Genomic DNA, 21890 nt, shown 5'->3' with positions numbered 1-21890 from the left:
TATGAAAATATGTCCACTTTCATCCATTTTATAGGTTAAGGTGTAGCACAAATCCAACTTGAATAAATAGTTCTATTCCAAAAGAAGAAAAAAGATGTTTAAAATACATTTAGCTAGGCTACTTGCTTGCAAAGCTTATCTATAAATGAAAGGCAAAATAATCTTCTTAGGTGTATTCTTTGTGTACATTTATCATAGAGAACCTCAAAAAAGCAATGACCTATATAATTATTGTTTGAACAAGCATCTGAATAACCTTAGTGTATAACTCTGCTGTTGTTCAGTCTCTCAGTCATGTCCGACTCTTTGTGCCCCAAGGACTGCAGCATGCCAAGCTTCCCTGTCCTTCAGTAATTTACCAGGAGTTTGGTCCAACCCATGTCCATTCCATCAGTGATGCCATCCAACCATCTCATCCTCTGTCGTCCCCTTCTCCTCCTGCCCTCAATCTTTCCCAGCATCAGGGTCTTTTCCAATGAGTCAGCACTTTGCATCAGGTGGCCAAAGTATTGGAGCTTCAGCTTCAGCATCAGTCCTTCCAATATTCAGGATTGATTTCCTTTAGGACTGACTGGTTGGATATCCTTGCAGTCTGGACTCTCAAGACTCCAGCACTACAGTTTGAAGTCATCAATTCTTCGGTGCTCAGCTTTTTTATTTTTTTATTTTTTATTTTTCAGCTCTCACATCCATACATGACTACTAGAAAAACAATAGCCTTGACTATACAGACCTTTGTAGGCAAAGTAATGTCTCTGCTTTTTAATATGCTGTCTAGGTTTGTCATGCTTTTATTCCAAGGAGCAAATGTCTTTTAACCTCCTCTTTAACCTTTAACAAGAGGCTCTTTAATTCCTCTTCACTTTCTGCCACAAGGGTGGTGTCATCTGCATATCTGAGGTTATTGATATTTCATCCCATCATTAAATGATATGCATATATATGTGTGTATGTGTATGTACATATATTTTAAGTTGGCTCTTGGGAAATTGACAACATTCATTCACTTGTGACCTAAAAAAATAGCAACTTTCATATGGTTCAAATTAGCATGCATTGATCTCTATGTATCTAGTTGTAGGGCTGAAGATCTGTGCATTATGTTATTTGCTTAGGATAACTGTACTGGTTGCGATCTGTCCCATGGATATTATACAGTGTAACTGATATTTTATTTCTTCACAAAAGTTATTCAATTACATTTTAGAGATGAAAGAACAAGTTTATAAAGGGTCAGCAGAAAGGGAACAAAGATTCACAGAGGAAACTGACTCTTAATGTAAACTACATTGTAAATCATGACAAGTGTTAGATTCAGATCAGATCAGATCAGTCACTCAGTTGTGTCCGACTCTTTGCGACCCCATGAATCACAGCACGCCAGGCCTCCCTGGCCATCACCAACTCCCGGAGTTCACTCAGACTCACGTCCATTGAGTCAGTGATGCCATCCAGCCATCTCATCCTCTGTCGTCCCCTTCTCCTCTTGCCCCCAATCCCTCCCAGCATCAGAGTCTTTTCCAATGAGTCAACTCTTTGCATGAGGTGGCCAAAGTACTGGAGTTTCAGCTTTAGCATCGTTCCTTCCAAAGAAATCCCAGGGCTGATCTCCTTCAGAATGGACTGGTTGGATCTCCTTGCAGTCCAAGGGACTCTCAAGAGTCTTCTCCAACACCACAGTTCAAAAGCATCAATTCTTTGGTGCTCAGCCTTCTTCACAGTCCAACTCTCACATCCATACGTGACCACAGGAAAAACCATAGCCTTGACTAGACGAACCTTTGTTGGCAAAGTAATGTCTCTGCTTTTGAATATGCTATCTAGGTTGGTCATAACTTTCCTTCCAAGGAGTAAGTGTCTTTTAATTTCATGGCTGCAATCACCATCTGCAGTGATTTTGGAGGCCAGAAAAATAAAGTCTGACACTGTTTCCACTGTTTCCCCATCTATTTCCCATGAAGTGATGGGACCGGATGCCATGATCTTCATTTTCTGAATGTTGAGCTTTAAGCCAACTTTTTCACTCTCCACTTTCACTTTCATCAAGAGGCTTTTGAGTTCCTCTTCACTTTCTGCCATAAGGGTGGTGTCATCTGCATATCTGAGGTTATTGATATTTCTCCCGGCAATCTTGATTCCAGCTTGCGTTTCTTCCAGTCCAGCGTTTCTCATGAGGTACTCTGCATATAAGTTAAATAAACAGGGTGACAATATACAGCCTTGATGTACTCCTTTTCCTATTTGGAACCAGTCTGTTGTTCCATGTCCAGTTCTAACTGTTGCTTCCTGACCTGCATACAAATTTCTCAAGAGGCAGATCAGGTGGTCTGGTATTCCCATCTCTTTCAGAATTTTCCACAATTTATTGTGATCCAGTGAAAGGCTTTGGCATAGTCAATAAAGCAGAAATAGATGTTTTTCTGGAACTCTCTTGCTTTTTCCATGATCCAGCGGATGTTGGCAATTTGATCTCTGGTTCCTCTGCCTTTTCTAAAACCAGCTTGAACATCAGGAAGTTCACAGTTCACATATTGCTGAAGTCTGGCTTGGAGAATTTTGAGCATTACTAGCGTTTGAGATGAGTGCAATTGTGCAGTAGTTTGAGCATTCTTTGGCATTGCCTTTCTTTGGGATTGGAATGAAAACTGACCTTTTCCAGTCTTGTGGCCACTGCTGAGTTTTCCAAATTTGCTGGCATATTGAGTGCAGCACTTTCACAGCATCATCTTTCAGGGTTTGGAATAGCTCAACTGGAATTCCATCACCTCCACTAGCTTTGTTCGTAGTGATGCTTTCTAAGGCCCACTTGACTTCACATTCCAGGATGTCTGGCTCTAGGTCAGTGATCACACCATCGTGATTATCTGGGTTGTGAAGATCTTTTTTGTACAGTTCTTCTGTGTATTCTTGCCATCTCTTCTTAATATCTTCTGGTTCATGACATTGTACAGGAGACAGGGATCAAGACCATCCCCATGGAAAAGAAATGCAAAAAAGCAAAATGGCTGTCTGGGGAGGCCTTACAAATAGCTGTGAAAAGAAGAGAAGCGAAAAGCAAAGGAGAAAAGGAAAGTGTTAGATTACAGAAAACAAATAAAAATTTCTAACAAGATTTGCCTTCAGCTATAAAACTAGGTTCTAGGAAATAACTCCAAATGTGTCAAAGTGGTGTCTTACATTGAATTTATGAGGATGCCCTGTTGAGTTTATCAATAGTAAAAACAAATAAATAAATACAGAAATCCATCTGACTAGTTTACTGGTTATTGTATAGGTAGACTATACATCTGCTTAAGAATTTGAGAGCCATTGTACAAACATTTCCTGAATGACTTAAGTCAGTGTGGTGAATTTTGTTTTGACCATATATCCACTGCTTCTGATAATTTTGTAAGTCAAATATATTTGTAAGATACTATAGTTTGCTCTAGAATTATCTTCAGTAAGATGAATTATTTCTTTAGAATGTTTTCTTTAAGTTATTAACTTTAGGCACGTATCATTTACACTAAAAGTCCTTAATATTTCAGAGATTAAACTCATGTGATACTGATATCTAATATGATAAAATGATATTGATAAGTTAATAGGACATATTTTTTATTTATTTTTAACCCACTCTGTCCCGCAGGACAGAGGACAAAGAAAGATGGCAAACATGGACAGGTCTTGCTGTCTATGTAGTGGGATGCAGTTCAGGAGGTGGGCATGCATATAAATGGAGAAAGCTAAGAGGCTTTAGAAATTAGAGATGATACTAGATATGGGATAAGTCTAGATTTATCTAGCCTCAAGCTCTATAATAAAAGCTGTATTTAAATATCTCTGGGGCATTGCAGTAGATACAAAATTGGCCACAGCCCTTCCCTTTTCCCTATACCTACAATATTTTCAATGGAACTTTGCAGGTTCTCTCATCCAAGAGGTACTTATTGGACTGGCCTCAGGCTTTGCTTTGATCAATAGATTGCCTGCAGAAGTGACCATGTCCCAATGCTGAACCTTGAACTTGAAAGATCTTTCATTCCCATTATTCCTCTTGGGACTCTGCCTCTATCATAGGAATGTCAGAGCCATCCTGCAAGAGGATAATAAGGCCATGTGGACTGAAACCTAGTGAGTCCAGTTGTCCCAGCTGACACAGAGACGTGAAATAATCCAGCTAGAACCCACAGAAGGTCTAGCTGAGACCAGGAGAACTACACAACTGGGCCCAGCCTGCTCACAGATTCCTGAGCTAAATAAAAATTATGTGGGGCTGGTTTATTCATCCACAATAGATATTGGAGCCATAAATGTTAAAGGGTAGCATATTTGCTGATGCCAATGATTGTAAATGTAAAGTGAATTCTTTCTCACTGGAAAGGGAACATGTGCAAAATTGTCCCTGAGTTTTCCACACATACCCATGTTATCCATTTAATTCTATAGAGCCCAAGAATATCTTAATGTCATAACCTAAATCATGAGAAATCTAGGGCTCTAACATTTTCTTAAATTATCTTTTTTTAATAAAACTCTATTTACAAAAGTAGTTTTTTTTTTACCTTTGAATCAGTGCAGAATTCCAAGATTATCTTCCATTAAACCATATGTGTATTGTTAGCAATGTTCCAAACACCCATTAAAATTGGTGAGGAACTAGCTTTTTAAAGGCAAGTTTATTTCCTTTCTAACATTTTGACAAAAAGACTGTGTCACACATATGTAGACAAGAAAATTGAGGGAGAAAATTAATAATGTAATATGAGCAAAGAAGCAATTCTATGGATTTATAGACTGGAGCACCTGGGCAGACTGCAAGCAAAGTTTTAGAGGAGAGAGGGATTCTTTTTAAGATGATTTCAGTAAATATTTCCTATCTCTGTCTCATTAGTATAGAGAGAACTATGAATAACACATGATGATAAGGTCCTATAACCAACTGGATGGTTCTGAGAAACAAAATCCCTTTCTCCATCAAGGAATCATATACTTCATACCAGCAGAGACTTCTAGATGTGGACAGTTTACAGAGAATGTCTGTGATTAATCTAGGTTAAAAGGAATGAAGCTGTGAAGCAGAATCAGTGGCTTGTGTACTAGGCATTAATGAAGAGTTTACTGCTGCTACTGTCCCTCAGGATGCCAAAAATAACTATAGAGGTTGCTAAAAATGTCTGAGAATATATATCTATATTTCAAATTATAGTGACTCCCCCTCTTAAGAGACTTTGGGTATCATATTAGACGGAAAAGGGGTTATAGACCAGGAAAATCTTGATATGAATATTTTAGCAGTTCATTAAATTTGAATCACAAGGCCATTCAATTTGACTGTCTACTGGCATTGGCAGATGGTGTTCATCTTTAACTAAATTGGTAACAGAAATAATTTTCTGTTAAGGCTGGAGAAGCACAGATCATATAATGGTGATGGCGAGGCTGATGGTCTCTATGGTCTTCTACAGTGTACCTTTCGCATGGACATTGGCAGTTGTTTAATTCAATTTAATGGTTCTTTGTCTCCAAATAATGTATAGGTGTTAATATTCTGAATTTGCACACTTTGCCCCAGTAATTGTAAGATAATATTAATTTAAAATACAAGGTAAATGACTAAACTTGACCCAGTATGGCTGCTTCAGCTAATGATATACATGAAATTAAATACTAATTATTTGCATTTATTGAGATAGTTTCTAAAGAAAATGCTAATATTTCCCTAACTTAGGACCTGAGATAATACTTGTTTATATTTAATAATTTCATCGTGGGAAACTGTACCCTAAATATTTAATTTTTATTTTAACCATGGGACATGCAGGAAATCATTTTGGTTTCTTAATGTTTTTGCCAGTATTTTAAATTTATCTTCTTCCCTAGTTTTAAAAAGACTCCTTTTTAAGCAGTCTAACAAATACCTGATCTTGTTTGCAGACTCTTTGATACTGAGGAGAGCATTATCTTCCCTGTGGCCATAGAAGGCATGTCCCTCCATTGTGCTGTTTAATATCTTACCTTGACCCTTAGAAGCCCTCATCAAAAAATGATGAGGGTGTGTTCTATACTTGCTAATTGCTAGGGTATATTTTCCCTAAGATTTAGCATAAGATTTTCTAGAATCCCTCCATATTATCTATGAGTTGTTTAAACCCAAATGTGTTCATGTTTTCGTGTATGTATTGTGATAAAAATATCATTTCAAATTGTAAAGACATCAACCTTTTAAAAAATGTGCAAATGTTCTCACAGTAACTGATTAGTAATTTGGAAGAGGTTAAAATGTTTTCAGGCTTCCCAGGTGGCTAATAATGGTAAAGTGGTAAAGACCCCTTCTGCCAACACAGGAGACATAAGAGATGTGGGTTCGATCCCTGGGTCGAGAAGATCCCCTAGAGAAGGGCATGGCAACCGATCCAGTATTCTTGCCTTGAGAATCCCACGGACAGAGGAGCCTGGTGGGCTACAGTCCATAGGGTAGTATAGAATCAGACAGTACGCATACAAAATGTTTTCAGATGCCTACCTCACATCTTACACCAAAATGAATTGAACTAAACAGTTAACCAATTCAGAATTGTATGTGTAAAAATAAAACAAGCATTTTTTTTTTTTTCTAATCACAGACTGGAAAAATGTCTTCTCTAAAGGGATTTTCTACACAAGCAACAAAATTAATCATGGAAATCTTGATGGAGTTGACTAGATACATACTAGTATCAAAATTACAATAGCGTTAAGAAGAAAGAGATAAACTTAAGATTCTACATATAGAATATACTAGAATATACCAAAGGTTGGTTCATATTCTTAGTCTACAAAGACATCATAGTAATATAATTGATAAATGCACAAGTAAAAAAATAATTGAAAAACAATACAGTTTTAACATGTAAAGTGATTAGCAGAACTAGTAATTGCAGAAATACAAAAGTAAGCAATTTTTTAAACCAAATTATAATTTTAAAAATAAAACTCAGAATTGATACTATAGACTGTCACTTTAATTTTTTATTGGTAGATATGTATGTTGATCCAAATTTTCTGGAAAGTAATTTGACAATAACGATTAAAAACCTTAAAATAATCTTTCCTTTGACCCACTTCTAGGAACTTGTTCAGAGAATGTAATTAGATGTTAGCCCAAATAATTGTTTAAAGATGTTTCTCACACAGTAATTTGTAAGGGAATTGTGGGGGAGGGAATATAAAGTGCTTAAATGTTCAAGAGTAAAAAATGAAATTAAAAACAGTAATGCCTTTAAATAAGGTGATACAAAATAAGTCCCCAGTTATTTAAGGATGATGTGAAATAATCACAGTGTATAATTACGTAGTAAGAAAATGGTTCTAAAAAACAATATATGCAGTTTGATACCATCTATATACAAGTAATATAGCTCTTTTTCATAAATAAAATTATTAGCATTGTGTACAAAAAATTAAACTGAATGGTCAAATTCACATGACTTAAAGTTTATTTCACATATTCTTATATGTAAGCTATTAAGTATTACACTATTATAATTCCTATTTTAAAACCTGTGGCGGATTCATTTTGGTATTTGGCAAAACCAATACAGTTATGTAAAGTCTAAAAAAAAAAAAAAAAAAATCTCACACAGCTAGTAAATGGGCAGATGCAGAATTTAAAATAAAATGGTTCTGTTTCCGACAACTGCTTTTCCACTTTGCCATACTGGTGAGATAAGAGCAATTCAGGATTCAGCTTTTCAACATGTTAACTGTCATTAAACAGAACTGCACTCTCTCTCTCTCTCTATATATATATATACACATATATATATATAATCTAATTCTCATAATAATAAAAGTAAGTAGTAGTAGTAGTCTCATTTTACTAATGAAGAAAATAAGATTTAAAGAGGTAAGTTTTTTGCCCAGTCTCTGAACTAGGCAGGAACAGAGTTGGACTGTAGCATGTCTGTATATCTTCAGTACTCTATGCTTTTCTGACTTCAGCTTAATAGTTAACTATAATAACATACTCATATATTAATCATATCTTTCAAAAATCCTAAAATGTTGCTCTGAAGTAGGTAGTTATGGACAGGGAGGCCTGGCGTGCTGCGATTCATGGGGTCACAAAGAGTCGGACAAGACTGAGCGACTGAACTGAACTGAACCCTCTACATCCCAGGAGTGGACTAACCTGTTTGTAATTTACTCTTGTATCAACAAAATAAAAATTTGTAGGGAGTTTGTTACAGACTTAATATTTCTAGCAAAAGTAGCCACAGAGGAGGATGTGTATATTCCTTGGTGTTACATAATAATCAGTGATCTAAATGTTTTCAAATGCATCTGCTACACAGTATGGGAGCTACCCTTGTAAATCAGGGCAAAAATAAACTCCACAAAACTCTGCTGCTGCTGCTGCTGCTAAGTCGCTTCAGTTGTGTCTGACTCTGTGAGACCCCATAAACAGCAGCCCACCAGGCTCCCCCATCCCTGGGATTCTCCAGGCAAGAACACTGGAGTGGGTTGCCATACTCCTCCACAAAAGCCCCTACAGCTATGTCTAGAGCTGGAGGCTAGGAGATCAAGAGACATTTAATTATGAGAGTATATTTAGGTGTAGGATGGCTTTGTTGGGATTGTCGTCTCTTTGTTCCCTTAAAGACTATGTGGGGAAAATGTGCCTATTTAGGAAGTCGTCTTATTTCATAAGCGATACAAGAAAACAAACAAAATACCATAGATGTTTGCTCTCTCCTGGAACTAATGTCTTGGTAATTAGACACAGAATAGGCTTCCTCAATCACCAGCTTACTGGTTGTCCCCACGAGTATTTAGCTCATCTTGGGAGATCTCCTAAGCCTCCCCGGAGGACTTTAGCTCTAAAATGAAAGCTGCAATAACTTCTGCAGAATTTTATATACGTTTATGGGACGTGAAAGCAAATTTAATAAATTAATGTGTGGGCACACCAGTTAAATGGTGCAGATAATTCTTCTGCTTGATATTTATACAGTCAGTCAATGATAGGCTCACATCAAACTCTTTCTCTCTACCTGCTGAGATGCGAGGGCAGCCAGTGAAATCAGATCAAAACTAATGCTATTTGAACACAGTTGAAGTCAAGTCTACTTCATTAATCTCCTAACTTAAGGCTCTCCAGGTTGTTGGAACATTAATAAAAATAACATTAAATAATTACAACAGCTAACATCTATTAAGGATCCTTCAGAGATTTTTTTTTCTTCATTTTATTTTATTTTTTTTATGGCTTTTTATTTTTATTTATTTATTTATTTTATTTTATTTTTAAACTTTACAATATTGTATTAGTTTTGCCAAATATCGAAATGAATCCGCCACAGGTATACCTGTGTTCCCCATCCTGAACCCTCCTCCCTCCTCCCTCCCCATACCCTCCCTCTGGGTCGTCCCAGTGCACCAGCCCCAAGCATCCAGTATCGTGCATCGAACCTGGACTGGTGACTCGTTTCATACATGATATTATACATGTTTCAATGCCATTCTCCCAAATCTCCCCACCCTCTCCCTCTCCCACAGAGTCCATAAGACTGATCTATACATCAGTGTCTCTTTTGCTGTCTCGTACACAGGGTTATTGTTACCCTCTTTCTAAATTCCATATATATGCGTTAGTATACTGTATTGGTGTTTTTCTTTCTGGCTTACTTCACTCTGTATAATAGGTTCCAGTTTCATCCACCTCATTAGAACTGATTCAAATGTATTCTTTTTAATGGCTGAGTAATACTCCATTGTGTATATGTACCACAGCTTTCTTATCTATCCATCTGCTGATGGGCATCTAGGTTGCTTCCATGTCCTGGCTATTATAAACAGTGCTGCGATGAACATTGGGGTACACGTGTCTCTTTCCCTTCTGGTTCCCTCAGTGTATATGCCCAGCAGTGGGATTGCTGGATCATAAGGCAGTTCTATTTCCAGTTTTTTAAGGAATCTCCACACTGTTCTCCATAGTGGCTGTACTAGTTCGCATTCCTACCCCTTCAGAGATTTTGTTGATGACCTACATCCATTTATACTTGCAACTCTTAAAAAGTTGGGTATATTTTTACCCTCTTTTCAGAGGTGAGGAAATGGAAGTTGGCAATGGCTAAGTATCCTTTTATCATAAAGCTAGGTAAGCAGTCGGCAGGAAGTCTATGGAGGCCACCTCACTGCTAAGCTCTGTGCTGTACTGAACAGTGTTCTGGAGGTGTGAGACAAGTCCATCAAGTGGTTAGAGAACATGTTCACCTCACTCAGGAATTCTCATGTTCCCTAGGGACCATGGATATTGTGCTTTCGTCAATGTTTTCTGCTTAAGAAGAAAGTATAAAATTGAGGTTCCTATGCTCAAATCCTAATAAACTGTGAAATACTCAGCCCTTTTCTGCTGCTCAGAGCCCTTCACCGCCCCATGCCCTTTGCCTCCATTCACATTGGCCTATAGGCTCCTTCCTGCCACCAAATGCGTCCATCAGAATATGACCATTCTCAGCCACCATCACTATTTGAAAAGGGAAGAAAATATCAACAAGATTAAGTACTCTTGTGTTTATTAAATAGCTTCTGAAACTTGTAGAATTTAAAAAAAATTGTCTTGTGACCGTTGACTTCTTTGCAAGGTGCAATTCAAGATTCCAAGTGAGGATCCCAGCCATGGAGACCTGCAGGATTTTATTAACCCCTTGATGACACAGACAGTGTAGACATCGGGATTACAGTAATCTTCCATTTGTTGTTTAAAGGTTTCAAACTCTTGTGTGATGTTAAAATGTTCTGTTATGTGGGATTAACTGGAAAATCCATTCTTAGCATGCTGATTAATTCAGGGCCATATCCATTAAGTGGCTGATTCTTAGTTCACTGTCTTGTCAGTCTCAATTACAAGCTATCCTGTGGAGGTTTCCTTGACAGAAATAAATGTAACCTTCTGTCTCATTTCATCCTGTCAGTGTTCATCACAGAGGGGCTAAATTTTTCAATTCGATTTATTCATTTATTTATTTATTTTTTAAGGTAACAATTACTTCTGTTGCTTTCAGGTTACAATCACTTCATCATTTTCATCCCAGAGCCAATATAATACAATGTCAAGTAATAGATATAGGATTTTTCAAAAACTACAAATGGTTCTGTTGTAACTTTCTCCAGTGAAAAAGAAAATGTGGCCATTTACATGAACTGGAAAAAAATATATAGCCCCACTCAGCTATCAAAAAAACATTACCTATAAAAAAAAAGTTCACCAATAAAAAAAGTTTTTGTTTGTCAGACCACTATTATTCAGGCTGAAATATACCTCCCACCTTTTATGTTAATCTGCCCAACTAATTCAAATAAGCTAAGAATATGCAATAGATCATTAAAAATTGACAGTAAAATCATCAAAATGTCACTGACATTATATAACTAAATGCCATTTAGATGAATCATACGCAGACACTATTAAACAATGACACACGAAGGCAGCCCCCTACTCCACCCCATAACCACTCCCCCTTAAAATAAAGTAATTTAAAAAATACAGAAGTTCTTATAAAGAGATGATGTGTTATCTTTTTTCCCCTTTTAATCATTATTCAGATTCAGGCATTTAAAGAGTTGTCTAAAAACCCTCCAGTCAAATGCTTTGTGCAGCGTTCAATATGTAACACTCTAGCTAATGGAAAAAGCAGGCGGTGGAAGGGAGAACTTTCTGTTGTCAAGCTGAAGAGTGCTTCAAAGAAGATTCTCATTTGAAACTCTGTTGTCAGCAATGAAGGATTCCAAATGCAGCTGAACCCAGAACTCTGACTGTGGTATGTTTAGATAAGTATATTTAAACATTAGGGATTCTATTTTACTTTTCTGTTTCCTTAAAAATATGTAAGAAGCCAACAAAGAATTATAGACATTGATTTCAGAATTGTAGATGAGTGTATCTGTTCTTTCAAATACTAGAAATGTATTTTTAAAAATAAGAAATATATCATCTAAATGGATATATTTTAAGCATCAGTGTTTATCTCACATAACAGATGCTGCCTCTCTGAAGTTTTGGCTATTTTTAAATGCATTTGAATTTTGGTTTCAATGAAATAGGTACTCACAAGTTCTACTCTAAAATTTGTTCTTCATTCAAAATATTTATAAAGTATAATCACTTACAAAAGGATGTCTTTTTAAGATGTTCCTAAATTATTTTTTATATAAGGTATTTTAGTAAATAATATCAGTCAAAGTAGAATGTCTGAGAAAAAAATCTGAATTTAAAGAAGCATGTCTTGTAACATTAAATGTTAAAAAACTGATACAATTATCAAATTAATTTTGTTTTAAACTAGGGAACAAAATGTTTTTCAACCTACTGTATTTTCTCATGCATTTAAAGGTGATAAAATTATTTTTGTCCCATTCTGAAGGCTTTCATTTCTTTGTTTAAAAATGTCAGCTCCTTCCCTTTGGAGATAAGAGGTTCAACTTCTAAATCTCCATTCAAGGTTAGATCATCTAAAATAGATAATCACTGATATGTAAATAAGTGTTCTTTAAAAAAAATAAATACTTAAAAGATTCATTTTATAGTATATGAAATATAAAAATCAGTGGGGAGGAAAAGTATGCTCAAATGTATTCTCTGTCAGTTATTCCCACTAAGATTATATTTAAAGCTCATATGTTAAAAAACAAATGTTTATTTCATTGAGAACCCAGTAGAAAAACCATAGTATACCCCATCATAATCTGCTTAGAAACGTTTGGCTTTTGGTTTTCATTAGAAAACACAGAACACCTTTGATTTTGGCAAATAAAAATGGTTGGAAAGAGAATAATATGATAGTCTTAAAAACCAGCACTTAGTATAATATAGTGCCTGTTACATCATAGAAATTCAACCAGTATTTTGTTTCTCTTTTCCTTTTGGTTCCTTTTTAACTGTTACAAAGAAAACTTACAATTGCTTCATAATTTTTATTCTTTCTATGGATATATGACTTATTCTATGGTATTCAGAGTCACACTTAGTCCAGTGATAGCAGGTCAGGTAATTCAAGTGTTTTGAATCCAATCTGAGGTTCCACCTTCAATGATTAATTTTCTATCTTCTTTGTAATTCCACTGATACTGTGTTGCTCAGTGAACCAGCTCCATTTAATAGGATACTCCAAATGTTAAAAAACTGATTCCCCTTAAATAAAATAACTAAAGTCACTAATGCAAAAATTCACCTCAAAGACCAAGTGCTTGATACATTATTCAGAATAATTCATTGTATGAACCATCTTGAGAAAAGTAGGAAATATGTTCTTCCATAATTATACCTGATTTTAACTGAATTAGTACTCAGCCATCAGTAGGAAAGTAGCTTTACATTTGAGGACTTTTTTCAGAGAAGAGTATGTGCTGCATAATTTTACTTGATTTTATAAGAATTATGTGTATTTTATAACCTTAAAAGCAAAATTATAAGCAAAACTTCACTAATTGTCAGGTTAAGTATTTTTTAAAAATTATCTTTCAGCATTTTTTTATCAATAAATGAAAGATGACATTTGGTAATATTAAAGTTTCAAATTGCAGAAGGAAATGGCAACCCACTCCACTATTCTTGCCTGGGAAATCCCATGGACAGAGAAGCCTGGCATGCTATAGTTCACGAGGTTGCAAAAGGGTCAGAAATGATTGAGCACATAGACACACACAGAGGTTCAGATTTCACATTCTAAGAAATTTTAGCTGTGGCAACTTTCAAACAAAATATGTTTCTTTTTCTAAACAGTTACCTTGCAACCATGGTTGTCAAGCTGGAAACATCAAAATCACCTGTAGGGCTTGTTAAAAAAACAGGTGACAAAGCTCTACACCAGAGCTTCTGAAAACAATAATTCTAGTTGAGGCTGGAGAATTTGTTTTCCTAAGAAATTCTCAGATGATGTTGATGTTGCTGATACTGGTACCACATTTGAGAACCATTCCCTGACATCTTCCCTTAATATCTCCAGTGTACTCTATTTTTTGAGAGCCTGCCATATGCCAGACCTTATACTAAGTCTGGATATTTCTTGATGAATAAAACAGGCAGAATCCCTACCCTTGCAAAGCTTGTAGATGTCTAATGGAGGAGTCAGAAAATAGATAATAAACTAACAAGTTAAATAACTATTTACAAGTTGTCATTAAGTGGGTCATTAAATAGTGGAAGAGGAGCTACACAGGGCAATCAGGGAGGTATTAACCTCTCAGAAGGTATTAACGCCAAGAACTGAAAGATGAGAAGTCAGCCGAAGGAAGAGTGGGAGAAAGAGGTATTCCAGGCAGAGAGGTGCCTCTTATGAGGGCCCCGGAATGGGAAAGAGCTTGGTGTGTTTGAGAAACTGATACATAGCCTGTGTGGCAGGAACACAGAGACTGAACACCAGGACAGCTGAAATGAGAGGAGAGAGAGAGGTAAGCAACACACCGTTCAGGGGCCCTTATGCCGGGAGTCTGGATTTCATTCTAAGTTCAAAGAGTTTTCAACAGATTTCTGTTTTCCTAAGATCACTTTACATGAGAATGGGCAAACAGCGATGAGAGTAAGGTGGTGTTAGAGCAGTTCAGTTGAAAGATGATGGTGGTGTAGCCAGGAGTGCTGGCAGTTTCCAACATCAGAATATATGTATATATATAACCATAGAGATGATAGTTACTAAAAAATCACAGTGATGTTGCTTATAGTGACATGGGAACATGTCAAAGAGGGAAAAAAGCAAAATAATTTTGTTTGAAAGCAAAATTATACTTGCATGTGTGTAAAAAGAGTCTTCAAGTATCATACTGGGATTATAGTTGATTTTTTATTCCCTTTATTTTTTATACAATAGAAATGCATATTATTATAGAATTTCTAAATTCACCTGTATCAGTGAAAAGAAAACACTGTGACTTTGAGAAGACAGCCACAGGTTGAATGACTGAGTCATGGGTGTGTGTATATGTGTGCACATACATATACACTCCAAGCATTATACAAAATATAGTGGGTACAAAATGAATAAAGTATAGTTCCAGTCATCAAAAGGCTTGTAGTTAGTTGGGAAAGATAAGAATAGGGACATAAGTGCAACTCTGATGGAAATGTTAGAGTGCATAAGTATCATCCTTTCTGTTCTTTGACAGCCGGCTTAGATACCAGTTTCTCCCAACACAATCACAACCAACACCCTAATGGGTCTTGAATAACTCCCCCACTTGCATGACCTGTGCCTTTACCTGCAGAGTTTTCTTCCCCTTCTTCACATATCACTTTTTAAAGACTATATTTAGAGCAATTTTGGATTTACAACAGGATTAAAAGGGAGGGACAGAGATTTTCCATATCTCCCTACCCTCACACATGCATAGTCTTCTGCATTACGAGCATCAGTCACCAGAATGGTACATTTTTCACTAATGATAAACCTTCATTGACACTTCATAATCATCCCAAGTCCACAGTCTACCTTAGTGTTCGCTCTTAGTATTGTACATTCTATGGGTTGAATAAATGTATGATGATGTATATACATCAATATAATAACATACAGAGCATTTTCAGTGATCTAAAAATCCTCTGTGCTCTGACTGTTTTTCTCTACCTTACTCTGGCCCTTTGCCAGCAACCACTTTTCTTTTTATTAGTATTTCTGTTGTTTCCATAGTTTTGTCTTCTCCAGAATGTCATACAGTTGGGAATCATGCAGCATATAGCCTTTCCATATTGTTTTGTTTTACTGAGCAATATCCATTTAAGATTCCTCTAGCAGTCCATGGGGTCATGAAGAGTCAGACACGACTGAGCAACTGAACTGAACTGATGTCTTTTCATAGCTGTATAACCCACTTACTTTTAGTGCTGAATATTATTCCATTGTCTGGCTGTGCCACAGTTTATCCATTGACCTGCTGGAGGACGTCTTGGTTGCTTCCCAGTTTGAGCAATTATTCATAAAGCTGCTGTGAACACGCACATGTAGGTTTTTATGTGGACATAGATTTTCAACTCTTTTGGGAAAATACCCAGGAACACAATTTCTGAATCATATAGTAAGAGTATGTTTAGTTTTATAACAAACCCCAAAATTGTCTTTTAAAGTAGCTATACCATTTTGCATTTTCAGCAACAATGAGTGAGAATTCATGTTGCTCCACATCCTCACCAGCATTTATTGTTATTAGTGTACTGGGTTTTGGCCATTCTAATATATTTGTAATGGTACCTCACTATTGTTTTCATTTGCATTTCCCTGGTAGCATACACTGTGGAGCATCTTGACATATACTTATTTACCATCTTCTTTGAAGAAGTGTATTTTCAGTGATCACATGCCATTTTTAACTGATTTTTTTAATATTGAGTTTTAGGATTTCTTTGTTTACTTAGGATAACAGTTCTTTATCAGATATGTCTTTTGAAAATATTTTCTCTTAGTCTATGCTTTGTCTTCTAATACTCTTGATATTGTCTCTTTCCAAAGCAGAATTTTAATCAGGTCTAGCTATACATTCAGACACGACTGAGCGACTTCACTTTGACTTTTCACTTTCATGCATTGGAGAAGGAAATCGAAACCCACTCCAGTATTCTTGCCTAGAGAATCCCAGGGATGGGGGAGCCTGGTGGGCTGCCATCTATGGGTCGCACAGAGTCGGACACGACTGAAGCGACTTAGCAGCAGCAGCAGCAGCAGCTATATATTATTTCTTTCAGGGATCATGACTTTGGTGTTGTATCTAAAACATCATCACTATTTAAGAGGTCATCTAGGTTTCCTTCCAGCAATTTTATAGTTTCATACTTTACATTTAAGTCTTTGATCCATTTTGAATTATTTTCGTGAAGAGTGTAGTCCATCTAGATTAGTTGTTTTGTCCTGTTCTGTATTTGACTGTCTACTTGTTTTAGCGCCATTTGTTAAAGAGAAGACGTTTCCTTCCTTCCCCAGACAGTCACTTTATCTTTCTTCTCAGCTCTTGTACTCACCCCTCATATAGCCCGAATCACACCAAATTGTAATTAACTTGTCCTGCTATCTGTCTACTTGACTAAATTACTCTCTCAAGGATGGGGATCATGGTCTATTTTTCTTTGTAATTACATCAGCACCTTGCACAGAGCCTGCCTCATAACAAGAACACACAATAAACTTGTTAAATAAGTGAACATAAAGAAGAATATTAGGAAAACATTACAACTTTCAGTTGAATAGAGTTATGATTGTGGCCTTAAGAGTTAAGATAAAGTTTATGAAAAAGTAGGAAATCAAGCTTATCTTTGAAATTGGATAAAAGTTTTGAGTAATTTTACTTCTAGGACTTATATGAATAAAACAATTAGAGAGGTTAATAGGGATGTATGATATTCAGGGATATTCACTGAATCATGATGAATCATGCCAAAGAATAATTTAGCAAATATAGCCAAAATATTCTTCAATGAATCATTACCATTCACAATAAGTGTTAGTTGCTCAGTTGTGTCCTATCTCCTCTGTCTATGGAATTCTCCAGGCAAGAATATTGTAGTGGGTTGCTATTCCCTTCTCCCAGTACTCTTCCCAACCCAGGGATTGTACTCAGGTCTCCTGCACTGCAGGCAGATTCTTTATCATCTGAGTCATCAGGAAAGCCTATTCTTCACTAGAATAGGCTAGAAGAATAAGCCTATTCTTCACTGGAAGGTAAATAAATGAAAGAACTGTAAAACTGAATACTGTTTGGGTATTAAACAGTGCAATAGGACATAGCCACCTTGCATATTATATATCAGAGAAGTGTATACGCATCATACATACAGTTGCATCTATATCTGTGGATTGAGAGAGGAAAGAGTGAAAGAGAGCTCTGAATTTGAAACGGCAGTCACCTCTGAGCAACACTTAACTTTGTCTTCATTTTGTAGCAAGCATGCAGATTATTGTGAAAGTGAAAGCAGACTTGGAAAAAATGAAAAGCGCCATTGGAGCAGACGAAGGCTGGGACATGAACAAAAGTAGGGTCTAGACTAGTCATGTATGTGCAGTGACCAAGATAAGAGACACACATAGCTAGAGCACAGAGTGTGGGAGAAAGGGCCTGTGGAAAGACTACAGGTAAGGAGGCAATATGGATTTATACAACAAGTCTTATTCATGAGCCTTTGTTGCTTCATACCCATAAATGCAAATGTTTGTGATGTCATACAGATTTACAAAACACATCCACGCACGGAGTGGATTAATTGACCAACTGAGCATTCAGACAAATGGACTCTATATTGTCACTTAACTGGACAACACATGTAACTCCTTACATAAATGACAGTATAGACATTTCAATTTATGTAATAAGCTCCTCAGTTTGATTCTGAAGAGCAGGTATGGCATTGAAGGATCTCTTGTGTAGGGATGTTGGTCTTTTATATACTTGATAGTAGTACTAAAAATAAAAATTTAAAATAGTAACAGTAATTCACTATGCACCAGCATAATTCTAAATTTCATATGAATATCCATTCATTGATTCCTTATAAATATCTGGGAAGGTATTTATAAGGAATCAATGCCCTTAAAAGTAACAAATAATATGTGCTAAAGAGTACATGGGACTCTACATAATAAGTGTATGTGAAATAGGTATGATTCTTATCACTTTATAGATATGCATCTTAACAATATAATAGTTAAGAACATAGCTCCTGAATTTAAGACATGTGAATTTGGATTTGGTGCTGCCTTTTACATGCTGTGTTGGAAAAGCTGTTTACATTTTCTTTGCCTCAGATTTCTTGTCTGTAACATAAGGTGGGAGAGCAGTAACAGTTAATGATACCTACTTCATAGGATATTTATAAGGAATCAATGAATGGATATTCATATGAAATTTACAATTATGCTGGTGCATAGTGATTTATCAATAATATGGAGTATTCCTATTATTATTGATGGGAAAATTGAAGATCTGCAAGATCAAATCACTGTTTCAAGGATTCACAGTCATAGTAAGTGGCAAGGTTGACTTTATCCCTTTTGTGGTCTAATTCTGTACTGAGAAAGGGAGGTAGATTGAAATTAAGGGAAAAAAAAATCCAAGAGGAGGAGCAGGTACTTAGAGGTTTTAGGACTATAGGAGAAATAAAAGAAACTAAGAAAAAATGCTCCAGAAGAAGAGCTTTGTCTAATGCACAGTGTGATATGCAATCTCTCATTTTCTTCTACAGTATGTGACAAATTTCTACCTTGTTTATTAATTGTCTCCACAAATGGGATTTTGTGGGGGAGGGAGAGAAGTAAAGAACAAGATGAGAAGTTCTTAAATGTTGTGTTACATGTTTATAACCTAAGGAAAAAAGTAGACTTTGAATGTTGAATCTGGAAAACTAGTCTCTCCCTACACCACTGAACAAGTGGTAATGAATCATGGGAACTTCATGGGGATTATGCTTGTGACTTGGGATCAGTTTTATAGAATACTTACCAGTCTGTTTTTCACCTTGTATTTTCCCACTTAACAAGAGATAGGCTATGTGCGTGTTAGTCACTCAGTCGTGTCCAACTCTTTGCTATCCCATGGACTATAGCTCACCAGACTCCTCTGTCCATGGAATTCTCCAGGCAAGAATACTAGAGTAGGTTTCCTTCTCCAGGAGATCTTCCCAACTCAGGGATCAAACCCAGGTCTCCTGCACTCCAGGCAGATTTTTTACTGACTGAGCTACCAGGGTAGCCTCTATATATATATATATATATATATATATATATATATATATACACACACACATACACACACACGTAAACTTTACTACTTAGAAATAATCTGACTTCAGCTATATTCATATATGTTCAGTTCAGTTCAGTTGCTCAGTCTGTCCGACTCTTCACAATCCCATGGACTGCAAAATGCCAGGCTTCCCTGTCCATTACCAACTCCTGGAACTTTCTCAAACTCATGTCCATTGAGTCAGTGATGCCATCCAACCAGCTCATCCTCTGTTATCCCCTTCTCCTCCCGCCTTCAACCTTTCCCAGTATCAGGGTCTTTTCAAATGAGTCAGTTCTTCACATCAGGTGGCCAAAGTATTGGAGTTTCAGCTTCAGCATCAGTCCTTCCAATGAATAGTCAGGACTGTATATGTATTTAAGTAAAGTTCACATATGCATATAATTGAGTTCCATTTTGTGTTTATTTCATTTATTGTCTCAAACATTTAACTGCCTTTAAAAAAATAAACATGTACATCAATAAAGCAAATGTAGTTAAGGAAACATATTTTGTTACAAAATCATGAGCGGGATTAAATGGTTAGAAGAGAATGTTTTTAGAGTTCCTAGGTAGAGGTTTCTGGACTGACATTATCTATACCTGCTTTTCTTAGTGATATCACTGCTTTGGAAAGCAGTGGTTTAAAAACCTGTACAAACTTTCCAGGGTGCTCAAAATGTTTATGTGTTTATAGATACAGATTTTCTTTAGTCCTTCTTAGATAAGCTATTCTTCCTTTGGTAACAAGGAGACATTCAAGATCCTGCCTTCAAAGGATTTCTCTTCCTGACATGAGATCATAGAGTTTAGCAGATGCTACTGGCATTTTTGACACTGAAATAAAATGTTTTTTCATTAGTGAATAAAAAACAGCCATCTGTAAAAAGAAAGGGAGCCTGGGGCAGGGACAAAGATGAAAGAAACTACTACTCTTATATAACCTGGAACTTGGGACCTGTCATCTTTGTTTGACAGGGTCTTAAAGCGGTACTGGGTCAAAACAGGCAGACAAGAGGGGAGGCTTTTAGTGGAAAAAATAGCATCATCTAGCCATTTGTTAAATACTGTTATTAAGAATCATCTCTGATGCTGTGTGCTTTTTGTTATCATTACTTAATGCAGTTGCCACTGCCCTGCAGACGCCGACCTGATTTGCAGGGACTCTTTCATGACTCACAATTGTTTGGCTTTTAAAGTCTCCAAAAAGTCAGTCACAACAATCCGTTTTCCCACACACCATTGCATTCTTTATTCCTAAATCATGGTGATTCTTAAGAGCAGAAGGTTAAAAAAACATCAAAACTATAGCTCTTCAAAACCCTGCCTGTGTGAAACTCAGATTATTTAGGCTATTTAAACTTATTTGTTGTGAGTAGCTCCATTCCCCCCAGTCAGGAGATATTCTGCCTTGAAGTGACAGAAAGTTTATAAAATTTATAATTTATTCTGCCTTCCTATTGTTGCTGTTGTTCAGTCGGTAAGTACTGTTCTACTCTTTGTGACCCTATGGACTGCAGCACGCCAGGTTTCCCTGTCTTTCACCATCTCCTGGAATTTGCTCAAACTCATGTTCACTGAGTTGGTGATACCATCTAACCATATTATCCTCTGTCTTCCCTTTTCCTCCTGCCCTAATCTTTCCCAGCATCAGGGTCTTTTCCAATAAGTTGGCTCTTCACATCAGGTGGCCAGAGTATTGGAGCTTCAGTTTCAGCATCAGTCTTTCCAATGAATATTCTGAGTTGATTTACTTTAGGATTGACTGGTTTGACCTCCTTGCTGTCCAGGGGGCTCTCAATGGTTGTCTTCCTCCATACATATAACTTGTTCCTGAGCATCTCCTCTCTATTGTAAGGGAATTATGGAAATGGTTGAACAGAGTTCATACACAGCTGGGGATTTTTGTGACACTGTTATGATTTTAAAGGTCATATATAAGTTTTGAGAATGAATTAATGAATGGACTTGCTAAGTCTCCTGTCTCATCTGTCTAGTTCATTTATACCCACAATATAGCAGACACTAGACTAAGCACCACAGAGATGTCGTAAAGAACAAAGATGTGGTCTCTGTCTTCCTGCAGTTGACATGTATAAGCATTGGTGGTAAAGGCCTCAAAATAATTATTTTTCCTGATTTCCATGGTGAAAAAGCAGCAAGCTCCC

The 21890-nt window shown here is 36.5% G+C and overlaps 1 protein-coding gene across 4 annotated transcripts in view; it reads left to right on the top strand.

Annotated features, from left to right (window-relative positions):
• Positions 1–21890, top strand: part of ANO3 (anoctamin 3) — a 452499-nt gene that overhangs the window by 254583 nt on the left and 176026 nt on the right. The window contains exon 1 of one of the 4 annotated variants that reach the window (XM_025266346.3): positions 9943–11786. The exons of 2 other annotated variants lie outside the window; for them this stretch is intronic. Coding sequence is in view for 1 of the 2 variants with exons in the window: in XM_025266345.3 (XP_025122130.1) it covers positions 14398–14415 (18 nt within the window). In the remaining variant the exon portion in view is untranslated. Of the gene's footprint in view, positions 1–9942; positions 11787–13570; positions 14416–21890 lie in introns of those variants that run through there. One more of the 4 variants, XM_025266345.3, reaches the window with a different exon arrangement.

This window comes from Bubalus bubalis, chromosome 16 (assembly GCF_019923935.1).
Source record: "Bubalus bubalis isolate 160015118507 breed Murrah chromosome 16, NDDB_SH_1, whole genome shotgun sequence".
NCBI classification, from domain to species: Eukaryota; Metazoa; Chordata; class Mammalia; order Artiodactyla; family Bovidae; genus Bubalus; species Bubalus bubalis.
This window is presented reverse-complemented; position numbering and strand designations above follow the sequence as displayed.